Source organism: Neolamprologus brichardi, chromosome 20 (genome assembly GCF_056152115.1).
Source record: "Neolamprologus brichardi isolate AB-2024 chromosome 20, ASM5615211v1, whole genome shotgun sequence".
Taxonomy (NCBI): Eukaryota; Metazoa; Chordata; class Actinopteri; order Cichliformes; family Cichlidae; genus Neolamprologus; species Neolamprologus brichardi.
In genome coordinates, this window is record NC_142123.1 from 30,917,187 (window position 1) to 30,944,275 (window position 27,089).

The following is a 27,089-nucleotide window of genomic DNA, read 5'->3' on the forward strand; positions in this document are numbered from 1 at the left end:
GGAAAAAGTGTGGGATTTGGTTAAGATAGAGGCTGTACCAACAAGTAAAACTTCTGTTTTATTTAAGTTGATATTATACTGATGTTTCCATTATTGCCTCTTCCATTAACACATTCATGGTGAATATTTAATAAGATCAAGATAATCTTTGATTCGTTTCATCTAAAGACATTTTGAGTTTTTGTTGGGAGGGTTTCTCTGTGGCAGTATGACAAATGTCGTTAATTCGCAATAGAACATAAAACTGTTAAAACTCAACTGTTAAAATTCAAATGTGTAATCTCAAATTTGTCTCTGAATTGATACATTTTAAATATGAATACACGCTAAGAATTTAATTTTTCAATCTTGTTCTCAAACTGTTTTTGACAAAATCCCTTCAGCATCAGCGCACTATTATAATTGATTTGTATTTCTTCTTCAATTATAAACAGAATCTGGATCTCCTTATTCCACACCTGCTTCAATACCACAGACCTCTCCATCCACCCCGGTAGATGTCACTGGTTCAACAGCAGTGGATAACAACACAGGAGTAAAGGGGGTGGTTCGCCTGGTAAATAGGGGTTACGGCTCCTGCTCTGGCAGGGTGGAGATCTTCCACAGAGGCCAGTGGGGGACAGTGTGTGATGATTCTTGGGGCCTGGAGGATGCTCAGGTGGTATGTAGGCAGCTGGGCTGTGGTGGGGTCCTCTCAGCATCAACTAATGCACAATTTGGACAAGGCACAGGGCCCATCTGGATGGATGATGTGTCATGCACAGGCCGGGAATCCAACCTGTTTGAGTGTCGCCACTCAGGGTTTGGATCTCACAACTGCGGCCACAATGAAGATGTCGGTGTCATATGTGAAGGTAAATTCCAGAAGGTGGACACACTGAGGTCCCATTGTTTTCCTCTGTGTCCATGCTGCAAGAATTATTATACAATAACATAACAACAATAATAACATATCATGTTATATACTTTGCCACACTCCTCCTCAGAAACTGACTACATCCATCTCAAATGTGGTCAGAAAAAGACCTCGATTTTCCCTGAATGCAAAAATTATGGGTATTCATATAATGATGTCCTCCTGTGGCTGACAATTCACCACGAAATATGAAGCTATTTTTATGGGAGAAGGAAAACTTGAATATTCATGATATTCATAACTTCATGGAATTTTCAACTTGGTCAATAACTTATTATTGAAAAACAAAAAAAATGCTTCTTTGGGCAATCACCTAGGCCAAAGAGGATGTCTACCATTTTTAATTTAATTTGATATTATACTGATGTTTCCATTATTGCCTCTTCCATTAACAAATTCCTGCTGAATATTTAATAAGATCAAGATAATCTTTGATTCGTTTCGTTTAAAGTCCTTTTGAGTTTTTGTTGGGAGGGTTTCTCTGTGGCAGTACGACAAATGTCGTTAATTCGCAATAGAACATAAAACTGTTAAAATTCAAATGTGTAATCTCAAATTTGTCTCTGAATTGATACATTTTAAATATGAATACACGCTAAGAAGTTAATTTTTCAATCTTGTTCTCAAACTGTTTTTGACAAAATTCCTTCAGCATCAGCGCACTATTATAATTGATTTGTATTTCTTCTTCAATTATAAACAGGATCTGGATCTCCTTATTCCACACCTGCTTCAATACCACAGACCTCTCCATCCACCCCGGTAGATGTCACTGGTTCAACAGCAGTGGATAACAACACAGGAGTAAAGGGGGTGGTTCGCCTGGTAAATAGGGGTTACGGCTCCTGCTCTGGCAGGGTGGAGATCTTCCACAGAGGCCAGTGGGGGACAGTGTGTGATGATTCTTGGGGCCTGGAGGATGCTCAGGTGGTATGTAGGCAGCTGGGCTGTGGTGGGGTCCTCTCAGCATCAACTAATGCACAATTTGGACAAGGCACAGGGCCCATCTGGATGGATGATGTGTCATGCACAGGCCGGGAATCCAACCTGTTTGAGTGTCGCCACTCAGGGTTTGGATCTCACAACTGCAACCACAATGAAGATGTCGGTGTCATATGTGAAGGTAAATTCCAGAAGGTGGACACACTGAGGTCCCATTTTTTTTAAATCTGTGTCTGTGGTTCAAGGGTTATTGTACAATAATAGAAATCTTTTATGTTTGATTGACATTAAAGTCTGCTAGCCACAGGTTTTGTTATATCAAATATTTTGTCATTAAACATCAATATTTATCAATCGTTAGAGCGCCACCTATATGTAAGAGCGCCACCTAGATGTAAGAGCGCCACCTAGATGTAAGGCCATGTTATATATTTGGCCTATTCCTCCTCAGAAGCTAACTACATCCATCTCAAATGTGGTCAGAAAAATGACGTTGATTTCCCCCGAATGCAAAAACTATGCGTGTGGTTATATAATGATCTCCTCTTGTGGCAGACAGTTCACCACGAAATACAAAGTTATTGTTAAGGGAGAAGGATAAATTGAATATTCATAAAACTTGGTTGAATCTTCCATGATTTTGTTGGCCCTCATGAAATATTTCAGTGAAACAACCCAATCACTGCATTTTAGTTACAGTCATGAAATTTGGAGCCATCAGTTATTAATGAAAAACAAAAAAATGCTTCTTTGGACAATAACCTAGGCCCAGCAGGCTGTCCACTATTATTAATTGAACTACTACATTTTACATTTTATTTGAGGGCGCCTTACAAAAAGGGAAGGGTGGAAGAATTTTCAATGTTAATGGAAAAAGTGTGGGATTTGGTTAAGATAGAGGCTATACCAACAAGTAAAACTTCTGTTTTATTTAAGTTGATATTATACTGATGTTTCCATTATTGCCTCTTCCATTAACACATTCATGGTGAATATTTAATAAGATCAAGATAATCTTTGATTCGTTTCATCTAAAGACATTTTGAGTTTTTGTTGGGAGGGTTTCTCTGTGGCAGTATGACAAATGTCGTTAATTCGCAATAGAACATAAAACTGTTAAAACTCAACTGTTAAAATTCAAATGTGTAATCTCAAATTTGTCTCTGAATTGATACATTTTAAATATGAATACACGCTAAGAATTTAATTTTTCAATCTTGTTCTCAAACTGTTTTTGACAAAATCCCTTCAGCATCAGCGCACTATTATAATTGATTTGTATTTCTTCTTCAATTATAAACAGAATCTGGATCTCCTTATTCCACACCTGCTTCAATACCACAGACCTCTCCATCCACCCCGGTAGATGTCACTGGTTCAACAGCAGTGGATAACAACACAGGAGTAAAGGGGGTGGTTCGCCTGGTAAATAGGGGTTACAGCTCCTGCTCTGGCAGGGTGGAGATCTTCTACAGAGGCCAGTGGGGGACAGTGTGTGATGATTCTTGGGGCCTGGAGGATGCTCAGGTGGTATGTAGGCAGCTGGGCTGTGGTAGGGTCCTCTCAGCATCAACTAATGCACAATTTGGACTCGACACAGGGCCCATCTGGATGGATGATGTGTCATGCACAGGCCGGGAATCCAACCTGTTTGAGTGTCGCCACTCAGGGTTTGGATCTCACAACTGCGGCCACAATGAAGATGTCGGTGTCATATGTGAAGGTAAATTCCAGAAGGTGGACACACTGAGGTCCCACTGTTTTCCTCTGTGTCCATGCTGCAAGAATTATTATACAATAACATAACAACAATAATAACATATCATGTTATATACTTTGCCACACTCCTCCTCAGAAGCTGACTACATCCATCTCAAATGTGGTCAGAAAAAGACCTCGATTTTCCCTGAATGCAAAAATTATGGGTATTCATATAATGATGTCCTCCTGTGGCAGACAATTCACCACGAAATATGAAGCTATTTTTATGGGAGAAGGAAAACTTGAATATTCATGATATTCATAACTTCATGGAATTTTCAACTTGGTCAATAACTTATTATTGAAAAACAAAAAAAATGCTTCTTTGGGCAATCACCTAGGCCAAAGAGGATGTCTACCATTTTTAATTTAATTTGATATTATACTGCTGGTTCCATTATTGCCTCTTCCATTAACAAATTCCTGCTGAATATTTAATAAGATCAAGATAATCTTTGATTCGTTTCGTTTAAAGTCCTTTTGAGTTTTTGTTGGGAGGGTTTCTCTGTGGCAGTACGACAAATGTCGTTAATTCGCAATAGAACATAAAACTGTTAAAACTCAACTGTTAAAATTCAAATGTGTAATCTCAAATTTGTCTCTGAATTGATACATTTTAAATATGAATACACGCTAAGAAGTTAATTTTTCAATCTTGTTCTCAAACTGTTTTTGACAAAATTCCTTCAGCATCAGCGCACTATTATAATTGATTTGTATTTCTTCTTCAATTATAAACAGAATCTGGATCTCCTTATTCCACACCTGCTTCAATACCACAGACCTCTCCATCCACCCCGGTAGATGTCACTGGTTCAACAGCAGTGGATAACAACACAGGAGTAAAGGGGGTGGTTCGCCTGGTAAATAGGGGTTACGGCTCCTGCTCTGGCAGGGTGGAGATCTTCCACAGAGGCCAGTGGGGGACAGTGTGTGATGATTCTTGGGGCCTGGAGGATGCTCAGGTGGTATGTAGGCAGCTGGGCTGTGGTGGGGTCCTCTCAGCATCAACTAATGCACAATTTGGACAAGGCACAGGGCCCATCTGGATGGATGATGTGTCATGCACAGGCCGGGAATCCAACCTGTTTGAGTGTCGCCACTCAGGGTTTGGATCTCACAACTGCAACCACAATGAAGATGTCGGTGTCATATGTGAAGGTAAATTCCAGAAGGTGGACACACTGAGGTCCCATTTTTTTTAAATCTGTGTCCGTGGTTCAAGGTTTATTATACAATAATAGAATTCTTGTATGTTTGATTGACATTAAAGTCTGCTAGCCACAGGTTTTGTTATATCAAATATTTTGTCATTAAACATCAATATTTATCAATCGTTAGAGCGCCACCTATATGTAAGAGCGCCACCTAGATGTAAGAGCGCCACCTAGATGTAAGGCCATGTTATATATTTGGCCTATTCCTCCTCAGAAGCTAACTACATCCATCTCAAATGTGGTCAGAAAAATGACGTTGATTTCCCCCGAATGCAAAAACTATGCGTGTGGTTATATAATGATCTCCTCTTGTGGCAGACAGTTCACCACGAAATACAAAGTTATTGTTAAGGGAGAAGGAAAACTTCAATATTCATAAAACTTGGTTGAATCTTCCATGATTTTGTTGGCCCTCATGAAATATTTCAGTGAAACAACCCAATCACTGCATTTTAGTTACAGTCATGAAATTTGGAGCCATCAGTTATTAATGAAAAACAAAAAAATGCTTCTTTGGACAATAACCTAGGCCCAGCAGGCTGTCCACTATTATTAATTGAACTACTACATTTTACATTTTATTTGAGGGCGCCTTACAAAAAGGGAAGGGTGGAAGAATTTTCAATGTTAATGGAAAAAGTGTGGGATTTGGTTAAGATAGAGGCTATACCAACAAGTAAAACTTCTGTTTTATTTAAGTTGATATTATACTGATGTTTCCATTATTGCCTCTTCCATTAACACATTCATGGTGAATATTTAATAAGATCAAGATAATCTTTGATTCGTTTCATCTAAAGACATTTTGAGTTTTTGTTGGGAGGGTTTCTCTGTGGCAGTACGACAAATGTCTTTAATTCGCAATAGAACATAAAACTGTTAAAACTCAACTGTTAAAATTCAAATGTGTAATCTCAAATTTGTCTCTGAATTGATACATTTTAAATATGAATACACGCTAAGAAGTTAATTTTTCAATCTTGTTCTCAAACTGTTTTTGACAAAATTCCTTCAGCATCAGCGCACTATTATAATTGATTTGTATTTCTTCTTCAATTATAAACAGAATCTGGATCTCCTTATTCCACACCTGCTTCAATACCACAGACCTCTCCATCCACCCCGGTAGATGTCACTGGTTCAACAGCAGTGGATAACAACACAGGAGTAAAGGGGGTGGTCCGCCTGGTAAATAGGGGTTACGGCTCCTGCTCTGGCAGGGTGGAGATCTTCCACAGAGGCCAGTGGGGGACAGTGTGTGATGATTCTTGGGGCCTGGAGGATGCTCAGGTGGTATGTAGGCAGCTGGGCTGTGGTAGGGTCCTCTCAGCATCAACTAATGCACAATTTGGACTCGACACAGGGCCCATCTGGATGGATGATGTGTCATGCACAGGCCGGGAATCCAACCTGTTTGAGTGTCGCCACTCAGGGTTTGGATCTCACAACTGCGGCCACAATGAAGATGTCGGTGTCATATGTGAAGGTAAATTCCAGAAGGTGGACACACTGAGGTCCCATTGTTTTCCTCTGTGTCCATGCTGCAAGAATTATTATACAATAACATAACAACAATAATAACATATCATGTTATATACTTTGCCACACTCCTCCTCAGAAGCTGACTACATCCATCTCAAATGTGGTCAGAAAAAGACCTCGATTTTCCCTGAATGCAAAAATTATGGGTATTCATATAATGATGTCCTCCTGTGGCAGACAATTCACCACGAAATATGAAGCTATTTTTATGGGAGAAGGAAAACTTGAATATTCATGATATTCATAACTTCATGGAATTTTCAACTTGGTCAATAACTTATTATTGAAAAACAAAAAAAATGCTTCTTTGGGCAATCACCTAGGCCAAAGAGGATGTCTACCATTTTTAATTTAATTTGATATTATACTGCTGGTTCCATTATTGCCTCTTCCATTAACAAATTCCTGCTGAATATTTAATAAGATCAAGATAATCTTTGATTCGTTTCGTTTAAAGTCCTTTTGAGTTTTTGTTGGGAGGGTTTCTCTGTGGCAGTACGACAAATGTCGTTAATTTGCAATAGAACATAAAACTGTTAAAACTCAACTGTTAAAATTCAAATGTGTAATCTCAAATTTGTCTCTGAATTGATACATTTTAAATATGAATACACGCTAAGAAGTTAATTTTTCAATCTTGTTCTCAAACTGTTTTTGACAAAATTCCTTCAGCATCAGCGCACTATTATAATTGATTTGTATTTCTTCTTCAATTATAAACAGAATCTGGATCTCCTTATTCCACACCTGCTTCAATACCACAGACCTCTCCATCCACCCCGGTAGATGTCACTGGTTCAACAGCAGTGGATAACAACACAGGAGTAAAGGGGGTGGTTCGCCTGGTAAATAGGGGTTACGGCTCCTGCTCTGGCAGGGTTGAGATCTTCCACAGAGGCCAGTGGGGGACAGTGTGTGATGATTCTTGGGGCCTGGAGGATGCTCAGGTGGTATGTAGGCAGCTGGGCTGTGGTGGGGTCCTCTCAGCATCAACTAATGCACAATTTGGACAAGGCACAGGGCCCATCTGGATGGATGATGTGTCATGCACAGGCCGGGAATCCAACCTGTTTGAGTGTCGCCACTCAGGGTTTGGATCTCACAACTGCAACCACAATGAAGATGTCGGTGTCATATGTGAAGGTAAATTCCAGAAGGTGGACACACTGAGGTCCCATTTTTTTTAAATCTGTGTCCGTGGTTCAAGGGTTATTATACAATAATAGAATTCCTGTATGTTTGATTGACATTAAAGTCTGCTAGCCACAGGTTTTGTTATATCAAATATTTTGTCATTAAACATCAATATTTATCAATCGTTAGAGCGCCACCTAGATGTAAGAGCGCCACCTAGATCTAAGGCCATGTTATATATTTGGCCTATTCCTCCTCAGAAGCTAACTACATCCATCTCAAATGTGGTCAGAAAAATGACGTTGATTTCCCCCGAATGCAAAAACTATGCGTGTGGTTATATAATGATCTCCTCTGGTGGCAGACAGTTCACCACGAAATACGGAAGTTATTGTTAAGGGAGAAGGAAAACTTGAATATTCATAAAACTTGGTTGAATCTTCCATGATTTTGTTGGCCCTCATGAAATATTTCAGTGAAACAACCCAATCACTGCATTTTAGTTACAGTCATGAAATTTGGAGCCATCAGTTATTAATGAAAAACAAAAAAATGCTTCTTTGGACAATAACCTAGGCCCAGCAGGCTGTCCACTATTATTAATTGAACTACTACATTTTACATTTTATTTGAGGGCGCCTTACAAAAAGGGAAGGGTGGCAGAATTTTCAATGTTAATGGAAAAAGTGTGGGATTTGGTTAAGATAGAGGCTGTACCAACAAGTAAAACTTCTGTTTTATTTAAGTTGATATTATACTGATGTTTCCATTATTGCCTCTTCCATTAACACATTCATGGTGAATATTTAATAAGATCAAGATAATCTTTGATTCGTTTCATCTAAAGACATTTTGAGTTTTTGTTGGGAGGGTTTCTCTGTGGCAGTATGACAAATGTCGTTAATTCGCAATAGAACATAAAACTGTTAAAACTCAACTGTTAAAATTCAAATGTGTAATCTCAAATTTGTCTCTGAATTGATACATTTTAAATATGAATACACGCTAAGAATTTAATTTTTCAATCTTGTTCTCAAACTGTTTTTGACAAAATCCCTTCAGCATCAGCGCACTATTATAATTGATTTGTATTTCTTCTTCAATTATAAACAGAATCTGGATCTCCTTATTCCACACCTGCTTCAATACCACAGACCTCTCCATCCACCCCGGTAGATGTCACTGGTTCAACAGCAGTGGATAACAACACAGGAGTAAAGGGGGTGGTTCGCCTGGTAAATAGGGGTTACGGCTCCTGCTCTGGCAGGGTGGAGATCTTCCACAGAGGCCAGTGGGGGACAGTGTGTGATGATTCTTGGGGCCTGGAGGATGCTCAGGTGGTATGTAGGCAGCTGGGCTGTGGTGGGGTCCTCTCAGCATCAACTAATGCACAATTTGGACAAGGCACAGGGCCCATCTGGATGGATGATGTGTCATGCACAGGCCGGGAATCCAACCTGTTTGAGTGTCGCCACTCAGGGTTTGGATCTCACAACTGCGGCCACAATGAAGATGTCGGTGTCATATGTGAAGGTAAATTCCAGAAGGTGGACACACTGAGGTCCCATTGTTTTCCTCTGTGTCCATGCTGCAAGAATTATTATACAATAACATAACAACAATAATAACATATCATGTTATATACTTTGCCACACTCCTCCTCAGAAGCTGACTACATCCATCTCAAATGTGGTCAGAAAAAGACCTCGATTTTCCCTGAATGCAAAAATTATGGGTATTCATATAATGATGTCCTCCTGTGGCTGACAATTCACCACGAAATATGAAGCTATTTTTATGGGAGAAGGAAAACTTGAATATTCATGATATTCATAACTTCATGGAATTTTCAACTTGGTCAATAACTTATTATTGAAAAACAAAAAAAATGCTTCTTTGGGCAATCACCTAGGCCAAAGAGGATGTCTACCATTTTTAATTTAATTTGATATTATACTGCTGGTTCCATTATTGCCTCTTCCATTAACAAATTCCTGCTGAATATTTAATAAGATCAAGATAATCTTTGATTCGTTTCGTTTAAAGTCCTTTTGAGTTTTTGTTGGGAGGGTTTCTCTGTGGCAGTACGACAAATGTCGTTAATTCGCAATAGAACATAAAACTGTTAAAATTCAAATGTGTAATCTCAAATTTGTCTCTGAATTGATACATTTTAAATATGAATACACGCTAAGAAGTTAATTTTTCAATCTTGTTCTCAAACTGTTTTTGACAAAATTCCTTCAGCATCAGCGCACTATTATAATTGATTTGTATTTCTTCTTCAATTATAAACAGAATCTGGATCTCCTTATTCCACACCTGCTTCAATACCACAGACCTCTCCATCCACCCCGGTAGATGTCACTGGTTCAACAGCAGTGGATAACAACACAGGAGTAAAGGGGGTGGTTCGCCTGGTAAATAGGGGTTACGGCTCCTGCTCTGGCAGGGTGGAGATCTTCCACAGAGGCCAGTGGGGGACAGTGTGTGATGATTCTTGGGGCCTGGAGGATGCTCAGGTGGTATGTAGGCAGCTGGGCTGTGGTGGGGTCCTCTCAGCATCAACTAATGCACAATTTGGACAAGGCACAGGGCCCATCTGGATGGATGATGTGTCATGCACAGGCCGGGAATCCAACCTGTTTGAGTGTCGCCACTCAGGGTTTGGATCTCACAACTGCAACCACAATGAAGATGTCGGTGTCATATGTGAAGGTAAATTCCAGAAGGTGGACACACTGAGGTCCCATTTTTTTTAAATCTGTGTCCGTGGTTCAAGGGTTATTATACAATAATAGAATTCCTGTATGTTTGATTGACATTAAAGTCTGCTAGCCACAGGTTTTGTTATATCAAATATTTTGTCATTAAACATCAATATTTATCAATCGTTAGAGCGCCACCTAGATGTAAGAGCGCCACCTAGATCTAAGGCCATGTTATATATTTGGCCTATTCCTCCTCAGAAGCTAACTACATCCATCTCAAATGTGGTCAGAAAAATGACGTTGATTTCCCCCGAATGCAAAAACTATGCGTGTGGTTATATAATGATCTCCTCTTGTGGCAGACAGTTCACCACGAAATACGGAAGTTATTGTTAAGGGAGAAGGAAAACTTGAATATTCATAAAACTTGGTTGAATCTTCCATGATTTTGTTGGCCCTCATGAAATATTTCAGTGAAACAACCCAATCACTGCATTTTAGTTACAGTCATGAAATTTGGAGCCATCAGTTATTAATGAAAAACAAAAAAATGCTTCTTTGGACAATAACCTAGGCCCAGCAGGCTGTCCACTATTATTAATTGAACTACTACATTTTACATTTTATTTGAGGGCGCCTTACAAAAAGGGAAGGGTGGCAGAATTTTCAATGTTAATGGAAAAAGTGTGGGATTTGGTTAAGATAGAGGCTGTACCAACAAGTAAAACTTCTGTTTTATTTAAGTTGATATTATACTGATGTTTCCATTATTGCCTCTTCCATTAACACATTCATGGTGAATATTTAATAAGATCAAGATAATCTTTGATTCGTTTCATCTAAAGACATTTTGAGTTTTTGTTGGGAGGGTTTCTCTGTGGCAGTATGACAAATGTCGTTAATTCGCAATAGAACATAAAACTGTTAAAACTCAACTGTTAAAATTCAAATGTGTAATCTCAAATTTGTCTCTGAATTGATACATTTTAAATATGAATACACGCTAAGAAGTTAATTTTTCAATCTTGTTCTCAAACTGTTTTTGACAAAATCCCTTCAGCATCAGCGCACTATTATAATTGATTTGTATTTCTTCTTCAATTATAAACAGAATCTGGATCTCCTTATTCCACACCTGCTTCAATACCACAGACCTCTCCATCCACCCCGGTAGATGTCACTGGTTCAACAGCAGTGGATAACAACACAGGAGTAAAGGGGGTGGTTCGCCTGGTAAATAGGGGTTACGGCTCCTGCTCTGGCAGGGTGGAGATCTTCCACAGAGGCCAGTGGGGGACAGTGTGTGATGATTCTTGGGGCCTGGAGGATGCTCAGGTGGTATGTAGGCAGCTGGGCTGTGGTAGGGTCCTCTCAGCATCAACTAATGCACAATTTGGACTCGACACAGGGCCCATCTGGATGGATGATGTGTCATGCACAGGCCGGGAATCCAACCTGTTTGAGTGTCGCCACTCAGGGTTTGGATCTCACAACTGCGGCCACAATGAAGATGTCGGTGTCATATGTGAAGGTAAATTCCAGAAGGTGGACACACTGAGGTCCCACTGTTTTCCTCTGTGTCCATGCTGCAAGAATTATTATACAATAACATAACAACAATAATAACATATCATGTTATATACTTTGCCACACTCCTCCTCAGAAGCTGACTACATCCATCTCAAATGTGGTCAGAAAAAGACCTCGATTTTCCCTGAATGCAAAAATTATGGGTATTCATATAATGATGTCCTCCTGTGGCAGACAATTCACCACGAAATATGAAGCTATTTTTATGGGAGAAGGAAAACTTGAATATTCATGATATTCATAACTTCATGGAATTTTCAACTTGGTCAATAACTTATTATTGAAAAACAAAAAAAATGCTTCTTTGGGCAATCACCTAGGCCAAAGAGGATGTCTACCATTTTTAATTTAATTTGATATTATACTGCTGGTTCCATTATTGCCTCTTCCATTAACAAATTCCTGCTGAATATTTAATAAGATCAAGATAATCTTTGATTCGTTTCGTTTAAAGTCCTTTTGAGTTTTTGTTGGGAGGGTTTCTCTGTGGCAGTACGACAAATGTCGTTAATTCGCAATAGAACATAAAACTGTTAAAACTCAACTGTTAAAATTCAAATGTGTAATCTCAAATTTGTCTCTGAATTGATACATTTTAAATATGAATACACGCTAAGAAGTTAATTTTTCAATCTTGTTCTCAAACTGTTTTTGACAAAATTCCTTCAGCATCAGCGCACTATTATAATTGATTTGTATTTCTTCTTCAATTATAAACAGAATCTGGATCTCCTTATTCCACACCTGCTTCAATACCACAGACCTCTCCATCCACCCCGGTAGATGTCACTGGTTCAACAGCAGTGGATAACAACACAGGAGTAAAGGGGGTGGTTCGCCTGGTAAATAGGGGTTACGGCTCCTGCTCTGGCAGGGTGGAGATCTTCCACAGAGGCCAGTGGGGGACAGTGTGTGATGATTCTTGGGGCCTGGAGGATGCTCAGGTGGTATGTAGGCAGCTGGGCTGTGGTGGGGTCCTCTCAGCATCAACTAATGCACAATTTGGACAAGGCACAGGGCCCATCTGGATGGATGATGTGTCATGCACAGGCCGGGAATCCAACCTGTTTGAGTGTCGCCACTCAGGGTTTGGATCTCACAACTGCAACCACAATGAAGATGTCGGTGTCATATGTGAAGGTAAATTCCAGAAGGTGGACACACTGAGGTCCCATTTTTTTTAAATCTGTGTCCGTGGTTCAAGGTTTATTATACAATAATAGAATTCTTGTATGTTTGATTGACATTAAAGTCTGCTAGCCACAGGTTTTGTTATATCAAATATTTTGTCATTAAACATCAATATTTATCAATCGTTAGAGCGCCACCTATATGTAAGAGCGCCACCTAGATGTAAGAGCGCCACCTAGATGTAAGGCCATGTTATATATTTGGCCTATTCCTCCTCAGAAGCTAACTACATCCATCTCAAATGTGGTCAGAAAAATGACGTTGATTTCCCCCGAATGCAAAAACTATGCGTGTGGTTATATAATGATCTCCTCTTGTGGCAGACAGTTCACCACGAAATACAAAGTTATTGTTAAGGGAGAAGGAAAACTTCAATATTCATAAAACTTGGTTGAATCTTCCATGATTTTGTTGGCCCTCATGAAATATTTCAGTGAAACAACCCAATCACTGCATTTTAGTTACAGTCATGAAATTTGGAGCCATCAGTTATTAATGAAAAACAAAAAAATGCTTCTTTGGACAATAACCTAGGCCCAGCAGGCTGTCCACTATTATTAATTGAACTACTACATTTTACATTTTATTTGAGGGCGCCTTACAAAAAGGGAAGGGTGGAAGAATTTTCAATGTTAATGGAAAAAGTGTGGGATTTGGTTAAGATAGAGGCTATACCAACAAGTAAAACTTCTGTTTTATTTAAGTTGATATTATACTGATGTTTCCATTATTGCCTCTTCCATTAACACATTCATGGTGAATATTTAATAAGATCAAGATAATCTTTGATTCGTTTCATCTAAAGACATTTTGAGTTTTTGTTGGGAGGGTTTCTCTGTGGCAGTACGACAAATGTCTTTAATTCGCAATAGAACATAAAACTGTTAAAACTCAACTGTTAAAATTCAAATGTGTAATCTCAAATTTGTCTCTGAATTGATACATTTTAAATATGAATACACGCTAAGAAGTTAATTTTTCAATCTTGTTCTCAAACTGTTTTTGACAAAATTCCTTCAGCATCAGCGCACTATTATAATTGATTTGTATTTCTTCTTCAATTATAAACAGAATCTGGATCTCCTTATTCCACACCTGCTTCAATACCACAGACCTCTCCATCCACCCCGGTAGATGTCACTGGTTCAACAGCAGTGGATAACAACACAGGAGTAAAGGGGGTGGTCCGCCTGGTAAATAGGGGTTACGGCTCCTGCTCTGGCAGGGTGGAGATCTTCCACAGAGGCCAGTGGGGGACAGTGTGTGATGATTCTTGGGGCCTGGAGGATGCTCAGGTGGTATGTAGGCAGCTGGGCTGTGGTAGGGTCCTCTCAGCATCAACTAATGCACAATTTGGACTCGACACAGGGCCCATCTGGATGGATGATGTGTCATGCACAGGCCGGGAATCCAACCTGTTTGAGTGTCGCCACTCAGGGTTTGGATCTCACAACTGCGGCCACAATGAAGATGTCGGTGTCATATGTGAAGGTAAATTCCAGAAGGTGGACACACTGAGGTCCCATTGTTTTCCTCTGTGTCCATGCTGCAAGAATTATTATACAATAACATAACAACAATAATAACATATCATGTTATATACTTTGCCACACTCCTCCTCAGAAGCTGACTACATCCATCTCAAATGTGGTCAGAAAAAGACCTCGATTTTCCCTGAATGCAAAAATTATGGGTATTCATATAATGATGTCCTCCTGTGGCAGACAATTCACCACGAAATATGAAGCTATTTTTATGGGAGAAGGAAAACTTGAATATTCATGATATTCATAACTTCATGGAATTTTCAACTTGGTCAATAACTTATTATTGAAAAACAAAAAAAATGCTTCTTTGGGCAATCACCTAGGCCAAAGAGGATGTCTACCATTTTTAATTTAATTTGATATTATACTGCTGGTTCCATTATTGCCTCTTCCATTAACAAATTCCTGCTGAATATTTAATAAGATCAAGATAATCTTTGATTCGTTTCGTTTAAAGTCCTTTTGAGTTTTTGTTGGGAGGGTTTCTCTGTGGCAGTACGACAAATGTCGTTAATTTGCAATAGAACATAAAACTGTTAAAACTCAACTGTTAAAATTCAAATGTGTAATCTCAAATTTGTCTCTGAATTGATACATTTTAAATATGAATACACGCTAAGAAGTTAATTTTTCAATCTTGTTCTCAAACTGTTTTTGACAAAATTCCTTCAGCATCAGCGCACTATTATAATTGATTTGTATTTCTTCTTCAATTATAAACAGAATCTGGATCTCCTTATTCCACACCTGCTTCAATACCACAGACCTCTCCATCCACCCCGGTAGATGTCACTGGTTCAACAGCAGTGGATAACAACACAGGAGTAAAGGGGGTGGTTCGCCTGGTAAATAGGGGTTACGGCTCCTGCTCTGGCAGGGTGGAGATCTTCCACAGAGGCCAGTGGGGGACAGTGTGTGATGATTCTTGGGGCCTGGAGGATGCTCAGGTGGTATGTAGGCAGCTGGGCTGTGGTGGGGTCCTCTCAGCATCAACTAATGCACAATTTGGACAAGGCACAGGGCCCATCTGGATGGATGATGTGTCATGCACAGGCCGGGAATCCAACCTGTTTGAGTGTCGCCACTCAGGGTTTGGATCTCACAACTGCAACCACAATGAAGATGTCGGTGTCATATGTGAAGGTAAATTCCAGAAGGTGGACACACTGAGGTCCCATTTTTTTTAAATCTGTGTCCGTGGTTCAAGGGTTATTATACAATAATAGAATTCCTGTATGTTTGATTGACATTAAAGTCTGCTAGCCACAGGTTTTGTTATATCAAATATTTTGTCATTAAACATCAATATTTATCAATCGTTAGAGCGCCACCTAGATGTAAGAGCGCCACCTAGATCTAAGGCCATGTTATATATTTGGCCTATTCCTCCTCAGAAGCTAACTACATCCATCTCAAATGTGGTCAGAAAAATGACGTTGATTTCCCCCGAATGCAAAAACTATGCGTGTGGTTATATAATGATCTCCTCTTGTGGCAGACAGTTCACCACGAAATACGGAAGTTATTGTTAAGGGAGAAGGAAAACTTGAATATTCATAAAACTTGGTTGAATCTTCCATGATTTTGTTGGCCCTCATGAAATATTTCAGTGAAACAACCCAATCACTGCATTTTAGTTACAGTCATGAAATTTGGAGCCATCAGTTATTAATGAAAAACAAAAAAATGCTTCTTTGGACAATAACCTAGGCCCAGCAGGCTGTCCACTATTATTAATTGAACTACTACATTTTACATTTTATTTGAGGGCGCCTTACAAAAAGGGAAGGGTGGCAGAATTTTCAATGTTAATGGAAAAAGTGTGGGATTTGGTTAAGATAGAGGCTGTACCAACAAGTAAAACTTCTGTTTTATTTAAGTTGATATTATACTGATGTTTCCATTATTGCCTCTTCCATTAACACATTCATGGTGAATATTTAATAAGATCAAGATAATCTTTGATTCGTTTCATCTAAAGACATTTTGAGTTTTTGTTGGGAGGGTTTCTCTGTGGCAGTATGACAAATGTCGTTAATTCGCAATAGAACATAAAACTGTTAAAACTCAACTGTTAAAATTCAAATGTGTAATCTCAAATTTGTCTCTGAATTGATACATTTTAAATATGAATACACGCTAAGAAGTTAATTTTTCAATCTTGTTCTCAAACTGTTTTTGACAAAATCCCTTCAGCATCAGCGCACTATTATAATTGATTTGTATTTCTTCTTCAATTATAAACAGAATCTGGATCTCCTTATTCCACACCTGCTTCAATACCACAGACCTCTCCATCCACCCCGGTAGATGTCACTGGTTCAACAGCAGTGGATAACAACACAGGAGTAAAGGGGGTGGTTCGCCTGGTAAATAGGGGTTACGGCTCCTGCTCAGGCAGGGTGGAGATCTTCCACAGAGGCCAGTGGGGGACAGTGTGTGATGATTCTTGGGGCCTGGAGGATGCTCAGGTGGTATGTAGGCAGCTGGGCTGTGGTGGGGTCCTCTCAGCATCAACTAATGCACAATTTGGACAAGGCACAGGGCCCATCTGGATGGATGATGTGTCATGCACAGGCCGGGAATCCAACCTGTTTGAGTGTCGCCACTCAGGGTTTGGATCTCACAACTGCAACCACAATGAAGATGTCGGTGTCATATGTGAAGGTAAATTCCAGAAGGTGGACACACTGAGGTCCCATTTTTTTTAAATCTGTGTCCGTGGTTCAAGGGTTATTATACAATAATAGAATTCCTGTATGTTTGATTGACATTAAAGTCTGCTAGCCACAGGTTTTGTTATATCAAATATTTTGTCATTAAACATCAATATTTATCAATCGTTAGAGCGCCACCTAGATGTAAGAGCGCCACCTAGATGTAAGAGCGCCACCTAGATGTAAGGCCATGTTATATATTTGGCCTATTCCTCCTCAGAAGCTAACTACATCCATCTCAAATGTGGTCAGAAAAATGACGTTGATTTCCCCCGAATGCAAAAACTATGCGTGTGGTTATATAATGATCTCCTCTGGTGGCAGACAGTTCACCACGAAATACAAAGTTATTGTTAAGGGAGAAGGATAAATTGAATATTCATAAAACTTGGTTGAATCTTCCATGATTTTGTTGGCCCTCATGAAATATTTCAGTGAAACAACCCAATCACTGCATTTTAGTTACAGTCATGAAATTTGGAGCCATCAGTTATTAATGAAAAACAAAAAAATGCTTCTTTGGACAATAACCTAGGCCCAGCAGGCTGTCCACTATTATTAATTGAACTACTACATTTTACATTTTATTTGAGGGCGCCTTACAAAAAGGGAAGGGTGGAAGAATTTTCAATGTTAATGGAAAAAGTGTGGGATTTGGTTAAGATAGAGGCTATACCAACAAGTAAAACTTCTGTTTTATTTAAGTTGATATTATACTGATGTTTCCATTATTGCCTCTTCCATTAACACATTCATGGTGAATATTTAATAAGATCAAGATAATCTTTGATTCGTTTCATCTAAAGACATTTTGAGTTTTTGTTGGGAGGGTTTCTCTGTGGCAGTATGACAAATGTCGTTAATTCGCAATAGAACATAAAACTGTTAAAACTCAACTGTTAAAATTCAAATGTGTAATCTCAAATTTGTCTCTGAATTGATACATTTTAAATATGAATACACGCTAAGAATTTAATTTTTCAATCTTGTTCTCAAACTGTTTTTGACAAAATTCCTTCAGCATCAGCGCACTATTATAATTGATTTGTATTTCTTCTTCAATTATAAACAGAATCTGGATCTCCTTATTCCACACCTGCTTCAATACCACAGACCTCTCCATCCACCCCGGTAGATGTCACTGGTTCAACAGCAGTGGATAACAACACAGGAGTAAAGGGGGTGGTTCGCCTGGTAAATAGGGGTTACGGCTCCTGCTCTGGCAGGGTGGAGATCTTCCACAGAGGCCAGTGGGGGACAGTGTGTGATGATTCTTGGGGCCTGGAGGATGCTCAGGTGGTATGTAGGCAGCTGGGCTGTGGTGGGGTCCTCTCAGCATCAACTAATGTACAATTTGGACAAGGCACAGGGCCCATCTGGATGGATGATGTGTCATGCACAGGCCGGGAATCCAACCTGTTTGAGTGTCGCCACTCAGGGTTTGGATCTCACAACTGCGGCCACAATGAAGATGTCGGTGTCATATGTGAAGGTAAATTCCAGAAGGTGGACACACTGAGGTCCCATTGTTTTCCTCTGTGTCCATGCTGCAAGAATTATTATACAATAACATAACAACAATAATAACATATCATGTTATATACTTTGCCACACTCCTCCTCAGAAGCTGACTACATCCATCTCAAATGTGGTCAGAAAAAGACCTCGATTTTCCCTGAATGCAAAAATTATGGGTATTCATATAATGATGTCCTCCTGTGGCTGACAATTCACCACGAAATATGAAGCTATTTTTATGGGAGAAGGAAAACTTGAATATTCATGATATTCATAACTTCATGGAATTTTCAACTTGGTCAATAACTTATTATTGAAAAACAAAAAAAATGCTTCTTTGGGCAATCACCTAGGCCAAAGAGGATGTCTACCATTTTTAATTTAATTTGATATTATACTGCTGGTTCCATTATTGCCTCTTCCATTAACAAATTCCTGCTGAATATTTAATAAGATCAAGATAATCTTTGATTCGTTTCGTTTAAAGTCCTTTTGAGTTTTTGTTGGGAGGGTTTCTCTGTGGCAGTACGACAAATGTCGTTAATTCGCAATAGAACATAAAACTGTTAAAATTCAAATGTGTAATCTCAAATTTGTCTCTGAATTGATACATTTTAAATATGAATACACGCTAAGAAGTTAATTTTTCAATCTTGTTCTCAAACTGTTTTTGACAAAATTCCTTCAGCATCAGCGCACTATTATAATTGATTTGTATTTCTTCTTCAATTATAAACAGAATCTGGATCTCCTTATTCCACACCTGCTTCAATACCACAGACCTCTCCATCCACCCCGGTAGATGTCACTGGTTCAACAGCAGTGGATAACAACACAGGAGTAAAGGGGGTGGTCCGCCTGGTAAATAGGGGTTACGGCTCCTGCTCTGGCAGGGTGGAGATCTTCCACAGAGGCCAGTGGGGGACAGTGTGTGATGATTCTTGGGGCCTGGAGGATGCTCAGGTGGTATGTAGGCAGCTGGGCTGTGGTGGGGTCCTCTCAGCATCAACTAATGTACAATTTGGACAAGGCACAGGGCCCATCTGGATGGATGATGTGTCATGCACAGGCTGGGAATCCAACCTGTTTGAGTGTCGCCACTCAGGGTTTGGATCTCACAACTGCAACCACAATGAAGATGTCGGTGTCATATGTGAAGGTAAATTCCAGAAGGTGGACACACTGAGGTCCCATTTTTTTAAAATCTGTGTCTGTGGTTCAAGGGTTATTGTACAATAATAGAAATCTTTTATGTTTGATTGACATTAAAGTCTGCTAGCCACAGGTTTTGTTATATCAAATATTTTGTCATTAAACATCAATATTTATCAATCGTTAGAGCGCCACCTATATGTAAGAGCGCCACCTAGATGTAAGAGCGCCACCTAGATGTAAGGCCATGTTATATATTTGGCCTATTCCTCCTCAGAAGCTAACTACATCCATCTCAAATGTGGTCAGAAAAATGACGTTGATTTCCCCCGAATGCAAAAACTATGCGTGTGGTTATATAATGATCTCCTCTTGTGGCAGACAGTTCACCACGAAATACAAAGTTATTGTTAAGGGAGAAGGAAAACTTGAATATTCATAAAACTTGGTTGAATCTTCCATGATTTTGTTGGCCCTCATGAAATATTTCAGTGAAACAACCCAATCACTGCATTTTAGTTACAGTCATGAAATTTGGAGCCATCAGTTATTAATGAAAAACAAAAAAATGCTTCTTTGGACAATAACCTAGGCCCAGCAGGCTGTCCACTATTATTAATTGAACTACTACATTTTACATTTTATTTGAGGGCGCCTTACAAAAAGGGAAGGGTGGAAGAATTTTCAATGTTAATGGAAAAAGTGTGGGATTTGGTTAAGATAGAGGCTATACCAACAAGTAAAACTTCTGTTTTATTTAAGTTGATATTATACTGCTGGTTCCATTATTGCCTCTTCCATTAACACATTCATGGTGAATATTTAATAAGATCAAGATAATCTTTGATTCGTTTCATCTAAAGACATTTTGAGTTTTTGTTGGGGGGGTTTCTCTGTGGCAGTACGACAAATGTCTTTAATTCGCAATAGAACATAAAACTGTTAAAACTCAACTGTTAAAATTCAAATGTGTAATCTCAAATTTGTCTCTGAATTGATACATTTTAAATATGAATACACGCTAAGAATTTAATTTTTCAATCTTGTTCTCAAACTGTTTTTGACAAAATTCCTTCAGCATCAGCGCACTATTATAATTGATTTGTATTTCTTCTTCAATTATAAACAGAATCTGGATCTCCTTATTCCACACCTGCTTCAATACCACAGACCTCTCCATCCACCCCGGTAGATGTCACTGGTTCAACAGCAGTGGATAACAACACAGGAGTAAAGGGGGTGGTTCGCCTGGTAAATAGGGGTTACGGCTCCTGCTCTGGCAGGGTGGAGATCTTCTACAGAGGCCAGTGGGGGACAGTGTGTGATGATTCTTGGGGCCTGGAGGATGCTCAGGTGGTATGTAGGCAGCTGGGCTGTGGTGGGGTCCTCTCAGCATCAACTAATGCACAATTTGGACAAGGCACAGGGCCCATCTGGATGGATGATGTGTCATGCACAGGCCGGGAATCCAACCTGTTTGAGTGTCGCCACTCAGGGTTTGGATCTCACAACTGCAACCACAATGAAGATGTCGGTGTCATATGTGAAGGTAAATTCCAGAAGGTGGACACACTGAGGTCCCATTTTTTTTAAATCTGTGTCCGTGGTTCAAGGGTTATTGTACAATAATAGAATTCTTGTATGTTTGATTGACATTAAAGTCTGCTAGCCACAGGTTTTGTTATATCAAATATTTTGTCATTAAACATCAATATTTATCAATCGTTAGAGCGCCACCTAGATGTAAGAGCGCCACCTAGATCTAAGGCCATGTTATATATTTGGCCTATTCCTCCTCAGAAGCTAACTACATCCATCTCAAATGTGGTCAGAAAAATGACGTTGATTTCGCCCGAATGCAAAAACTATGCGTGTGGTTATATAATGATCTCCTCTGGTGGCAGACAGTTCACCACGAAATACGGAAGTTATTGTTAAGGGAGAAGGAAAACTTGAATATTCATAAAACTTGGTTGAATCTTCCATGATTTTGTTGGCCCTCATGAAATATTTCAGTGAAACAACCCAATCACTGCATTTTAGTTACAGTCATGAAATTTGGAGCCATCAGTTATTAATGAAAAACAAAAAAATGCTTCTTTGGACAATAACCTAGGCCCAGCAGGCTGTCCACTATTATTAATTGAACTACTACATTTTACATTTTATTTGAGGGCGCCTTACAAAAACTCAAGGTCGCCTTACAAAAGAGAAAAATTAATAAAAGGAGCTAAGCTAAAATTGCAAAACAGAACTTGACAACAGATAAAATCAGCACTAAAGCGAATAAGCCAGTTTGAACAGATGTGATTTGAGCTGTGACTTGAATACGGGAAGACAGTCTACATTTCTTATGGCTGGAGGAAGAGAGTTCCCGAGCCGAGGAGCAGAGCGACTGAAGGCTCTGTTCCCCATAGCGATAAGATGTGCAGACGGAGCAGTAAGATGAATAGCAGATGAGGATCTGAGAGTGCGGGAAACAGTGGTGATATGAAGCAAGTCACACAAATAGGAAGGAGCAGATTTATGGATACACTTGTATGTGAGAAGTAAGATTTTAAAGTTTATCCTGGCTTCTACGGGCAACCAGTGAAGCTGCTGAAGAACTGGGGTAATATGAGCTCTTGACGGAGTACGAGTTATGACCCGAGCTGCAGAGTTTTAAAGAAGTTGGAGTTTATGAAGGGACCTTTTAGGGAGACCAAATAAGAGGGAATTGCAGTAATCAATACGTGACGTAATAAGACTATGGACAAGGATGGAGGCAGCATGGGGAGTAAGGAAGGGACGGAGTCGGTTAATATTACCTAAGTGGAAGTATGCAGACCGGGTTATGTAATTAATGTGAGACTGGAATGAAAGACTATTATCAATTATGACACCGAAACTCTGAACCCAAGGGGAGGGAAGGGTGGCAGAATTTTCAGTGTTAATGGAAAAAGTGTGGGATTTGGTTAAGATAGAGGCTGTACCAACAAGTAAAACTTCTGTTTTATTTAAGTTGATATTATACTGATGTTTCCATTATTGCCTCTTCCATTAACACATTCATGGTCAATATTTAATAAGATCAAGATAATCTTTGATTCGTTTCATCTAAAGACTTTTTGAGTTTTTGTTGGGAGGGTTTCTCTGTGGCAGTACGACAAATGTCGTTAATTCGCAATAGAACATAAAACTGTTAAAACTCAACTGTTAAAATTCAAATGTGTAATCTCAAATTTGTCTCTGAATTGATACATTTTAAATATGAATACACGCTAAGAATTTAATTTTTCAATCTTGTTCTCAAACTGTTTTTGACAAAATCCCTTCAGCATCAGCGCACTATTATAATTGATTTGTATTTCTTCTTCAATTATAAACAGAATCTGGATCTCCTTATTCCACACCTGCTTCAATACCACAGACCTCTCCATCCACCCCGGTAGATGTCACTGGTTCAACAGCAGTAGATAACAACACAGGAGTAAAGGGGGTGGTTCGCCTGGTAAATAGGGGTTACGGCTCCTGCTCTGGCAGGGTGGAGATCTTCCACAGAGGCCAGTGGGGGACAGTGTGTGATGATTCTTGGGGCCTGGAGGATGCTCAGGTGGTATGTAGGCAGCTGGGCTGTGGTGGGGTCCTCTCAGCATCAACTAATGCACAATTTGGACAAGGCACAGGGCCCATCTGGATGGATGATGTGTCATGCACAGGCCGGGAATCCAACCTGTTTGAGTGTCGCCACTCAGGGTTTGGATCTCACAACTGCAACCACAATGAAGATGTCGGTGTCATATGTGAAGGTAAATTCCAGAAGGTGGACACACTGAGGTCCCATTTTTTTTAAATCTGTGTCCGTGGTTCAAGGGTTATTGTACAATAATAGAATTCTTGTATGTTTGATTGACATTAAAGTCTGCTAGCCACAGGTTTTGTTATATCAAATATTTTGTCATTAAACATCAATATTTATCAATCGTTAGAGCGCCACCTAGATGTAAGAGCGCCACCTAGATCTAAGGCCATGTTATATATTTGGCCTATTCCTCCTCAGAAGCTAACTACATCCATCTCAAATGTGGTCAGAAAAATGACGTTGATTTCGCCCGAATGCAAAAACTATGCGTGTGGTTATATAATGATCTCCTCTGGTGGCAGACAGTTCACCACGAAATACGGAAGTTATTGTTAAGGGAGAAGGAAAACTTGAATATTCATAAAACTTGGTTGAATCTTCCATGATTTTGTTGGCCCTCATGAAATATTTCAGTGAAACAACCCAATCACTGCATTTTAGTTACAGTCATGAAATTTGGAGCCATCAGTTATTAATGAAAAACAAAAAAATGCTTCTTTGGACAATAACCTAGGCCCAGCAGGCTGTCCACTATTATTAATTGAACTACTACATTTTACATTTTATTTGAGGGCGCCTTACAAAAACTCAAGGTCGCCTTACAAAAGAGAAAAATTAATAAAAGGAGCTAAGCTAAAATTGCAAAACAGAACTTGACAACAGATAAAATCAGCACTAAAGCGAATAAGCCAGTTTGAACAGATGTGATTTGAGCTGTGACTTGAATACGGGAAGACAGTCTACATTTCTTATGGCTGGAGGAAGAGAGTTCCCGAGCCGAGGAGCAGAGCGACTGAAGGCTCTGTTCCCCATAGCGATAAGATGTGCAGACGGAGCAGTAAGATGAATAGCAGATGAGGATCTGAGAGTGCGGGAAACAGTGGTGATATGAAGCAAGTCACACAAATAGGAAGGAGCAGATTTATGGATACACTTGTATGTGAGAAGTAAGATTTTAAAGTTTATCCTGGCTTCTACGGGCAACCAGTGAAGCTGCTGAAGAACTGGGGTAATATGAGCTCTTGACGGAGTACGAGTTATGACCCGAGCTGCAGAGTTTTAAAGAAGTTGGAGTTTATGAAGGGACCTTTTAGGGAGACCAAATAAGAGGGAATTGCAGTAATCAATACGTGACGTAATAAGACTATGGACAAGGATGGAGGCAGCATGGGGAGTAAGGAAGGGACGGAGTCGGTTAATATTACCTAAGTGGAAGTATGCAGACCGGGTTATGTAATTAATGTGAGACTGGAATGAAAGACTATTATCAATTATGACACCGAAACTCTGAACCCAAGGGGAGGGAAGGGTGGCAGAATTTTCAGTGTTAATGGAAAAAGTGTGGGATTTGGTTAAGATAGAGGCTGTACCAACAAGTAAAACTTCTGTTTTATTTAAGTTGATATTATACTGATGTTTCCATTATTGCCTCTTCCATTAACACATTCATGGTCAATATTTAATAAGATCAAGATAATCTTTGATTCGTTTCATCTAAAGACTTTTTGAGTTTTTGTTGGGAGGGTTTCTCTGTGGCAGTACGACAAATGTCGTTAATTCGCAATAGAACATAAAACTGTTAAAACTCAACTGTTAAAATTCAAATGTGTAATCTCAAATTTGTCTCTGAATTGATACATTTTAAATATGAATACACGCTAAGAATTTAATTTTTCAATCTTGTTCTCAAACTGTTTTTGACAAAATCCCTTCAGCATCAGCGCACTATTATAATTGATTTGTATTTCTTCTTCAATTATAAACAGAATCTGGATCTCCTTATTCCACACCTGCTTCAATACCACAGACCTCTCCATCCACCCCGGTAGATGTCACTGGTTCAACAGCAGTAGATAACAACACAGGAGTAAAGGGGGTGGTTCGCCTGGTAAATAGGGGTTACGGCTCCTGCTCTGGCAGGGTGGAGATCTTCCACAGAGGCCAGTGGGGGACAGTGTGTGATGATTCTTGGGGCCTGGAGGATGCTCAGGTGGTATGTAGGCAGCTGGGCTGTGGTGGGGTCCTCTCAGCATCAACTAATGCACAATTTGGACAAGGCACAGGGCCCATCTGGATGGATGATGTGTCATGCACAGGCCGGGAATCCAACCTGTTTGAGTGTCGCCACTCAGGGTTTGGATCTCACAACTGCAACCACAATGAAGATGTCGGTGTCATATGTGAAGGTAAATTCCAGAAGGTGGACACACTGAGGTCCCATTTTTTTTAAATCTGTGTCTGTGGTTCAAGGGTTATTGTACAATAATAGAAATCTTGTATGTTTGATTGACATTAAAGTCTGCTAGCCACAGGTTTTGTTATATCAAATATTTTGTCATTAAACATCAATATTTATCAATCGTTAGAGCACCACCTAGATGTAAGAGCGCCACCTAGATGTAAGAGCGCCACCTAGATGTAAGGCCATGTTATATATTTGGCCTATTCCTCCTCAGAAGCTAACTACATCCATCTCAAATGTGGTCAGAAAAATGACGTTGATTTCCCCCGAATGCAAAAACTATGCGTGTGGTTATATAATGATCTCCTCTGGTGGCAGACAGTTCACCACGAAATACGGAAGTTATTGTTAAGGGAGAAGGAAAACTTGAATATTCATAAAACTTGGTTGAATCTTCCATGATTTTGTTGGCCCTCATGAAATATTTCAGTGAAACAACCCAATCACTGCATTTTAGTTACAGTCATGAAATTTGGAGCCATCAGTTATTAATGAAAAACAAAAAAATGCTTCTTTGGACAATAACCTAGGCCCAGCAGGCTGTCCACTATTATTAATTGAACTACTACATTTTACATTTTATTTGAGGGCGCCTTACAAAAACTCAAGGTCGCCTTACAAAAGAACAAAATTAACAAAAGGAGCAATAGTGATAAAATACATAAAATAAGCTAAAATTGCAAAACAGAACTTGACAACAGATAAAATCAGCACTAAAGCGAATAAGCCAGTTTGAACAGATGTGTTTTGAGCTGTTGCTTGAATACGGGAAGACAGTCTACATTTCTTATGGCTGGAGGAAGAGAGTTCCCGAGCCGAGGAGCAGAGCGACTGAAGGCTCTGTTCCCCATAGCGATAAGATGTGCAGACGGAGCAGTAAGATGAATAGCAGATGAGGATCTGAGAGTGCGGGAAACAGTGGTGATATGAAGCAGGTCACACAAATAGGAAGGAGCAGATTTATGGATACACTTGTATGTGAGAAGTAAGATTTTAAAGTTTATCCTGGCTTCTACGGGCAACCAGTGAAGCTGCTGAAGAACTGGGGTAATATGAGCTCTTGACGGA

The 27,089-nt window shown here is 39.5% G+C and overlaps 1 protein-coding gene across 1 annotated transcript in view; it reads left to right on the plus strand.

Annotated features, from left to right (window-relative positions):
* LOC148097027 (uncharacterized) overlaps nucleotides 1–26,195 on the plus strand; it is a gene marked incomplete at its 5' end in the record, with an annotated part of 44,665 nt that extends 18,470 nt beyond the window's left edge. The window contains 19 exons of the mRNA XM_087833647.1: nucleotides 534–854; nucleotides 1,719–2,033; nucleotides 3,264–3,581; nucleotides 4,460–4,794; nucleotides 6,010–6,336; nucleotides 7,209–7,515; nucleotides 8,728–9,039; nucleotides 9,913–10,224; nucleotides 11,437–11,754; nucleotides 12,633–12,953; nucleotides 14,175–14,495; nucleotides 15,374–15,688; nucleotides 16,901–17,212; nucleotides 18,443–18,754; nucleotides 19,628–19,945; nucleotides 21,167–21,487; nucleotides 23,406–23,726; nucleotides 25,546–25,965; nucleotides 26,146–26,195. Coding sequence (XP_087689773.1) covers nucleotides 534–854; nucleotides 1,719–2,033; nucleotides 3,264–3,581; nucleotides 4,460–4,794; nucleotides 6,010–6,336; nucleotides 7,209–7,515; nucleotides 8,728–9,039; nucleotides 9,913–10,224; nucleotides 11,437–11,754; nucleotides 12,633–12,953; nucleotides 14,175–14,495; nucleotides 15,374–15,688; nucleotides 16,901–17,212; nucleotides 18,443–18,754; nucleotides 19,628–19,945; nucleotides 21,167–21,487; nucleotides 23,406–23,726; nucleotides 25,546–25,965; nucleotides 26,146–26,195 — 5,876 coding nt within the window. The remainder of the gene's footprint in view (nucleotides 1–533; nucleotides 855–1,718; nucleotides 2,034–3,263; nucleotides 3,582–4,459; nucleotides 4,795–6,009; nucleotides 6,337–7,208; nucleotides 7,516–8,727; nucleotides 9,040–9,912; nucleotides 10,225–11,436; nucleotides 11,755–12,632; nucleotides 12,954–14,174; nucleotides 14,496–15,373; nucleotides 15,689–16,900; nucleotides 17,213–18,442; nucleotides 18,755–19,627; nucleotides 19,946–21,166; nucleotides 21,488–23,405; nucleotides 23,727–25,545; nucleotides 25,966–26,145) is intronic.
* Between the last annotated feature and the right edge of the window lie 894 nt (nucleotides 26,196–27,089).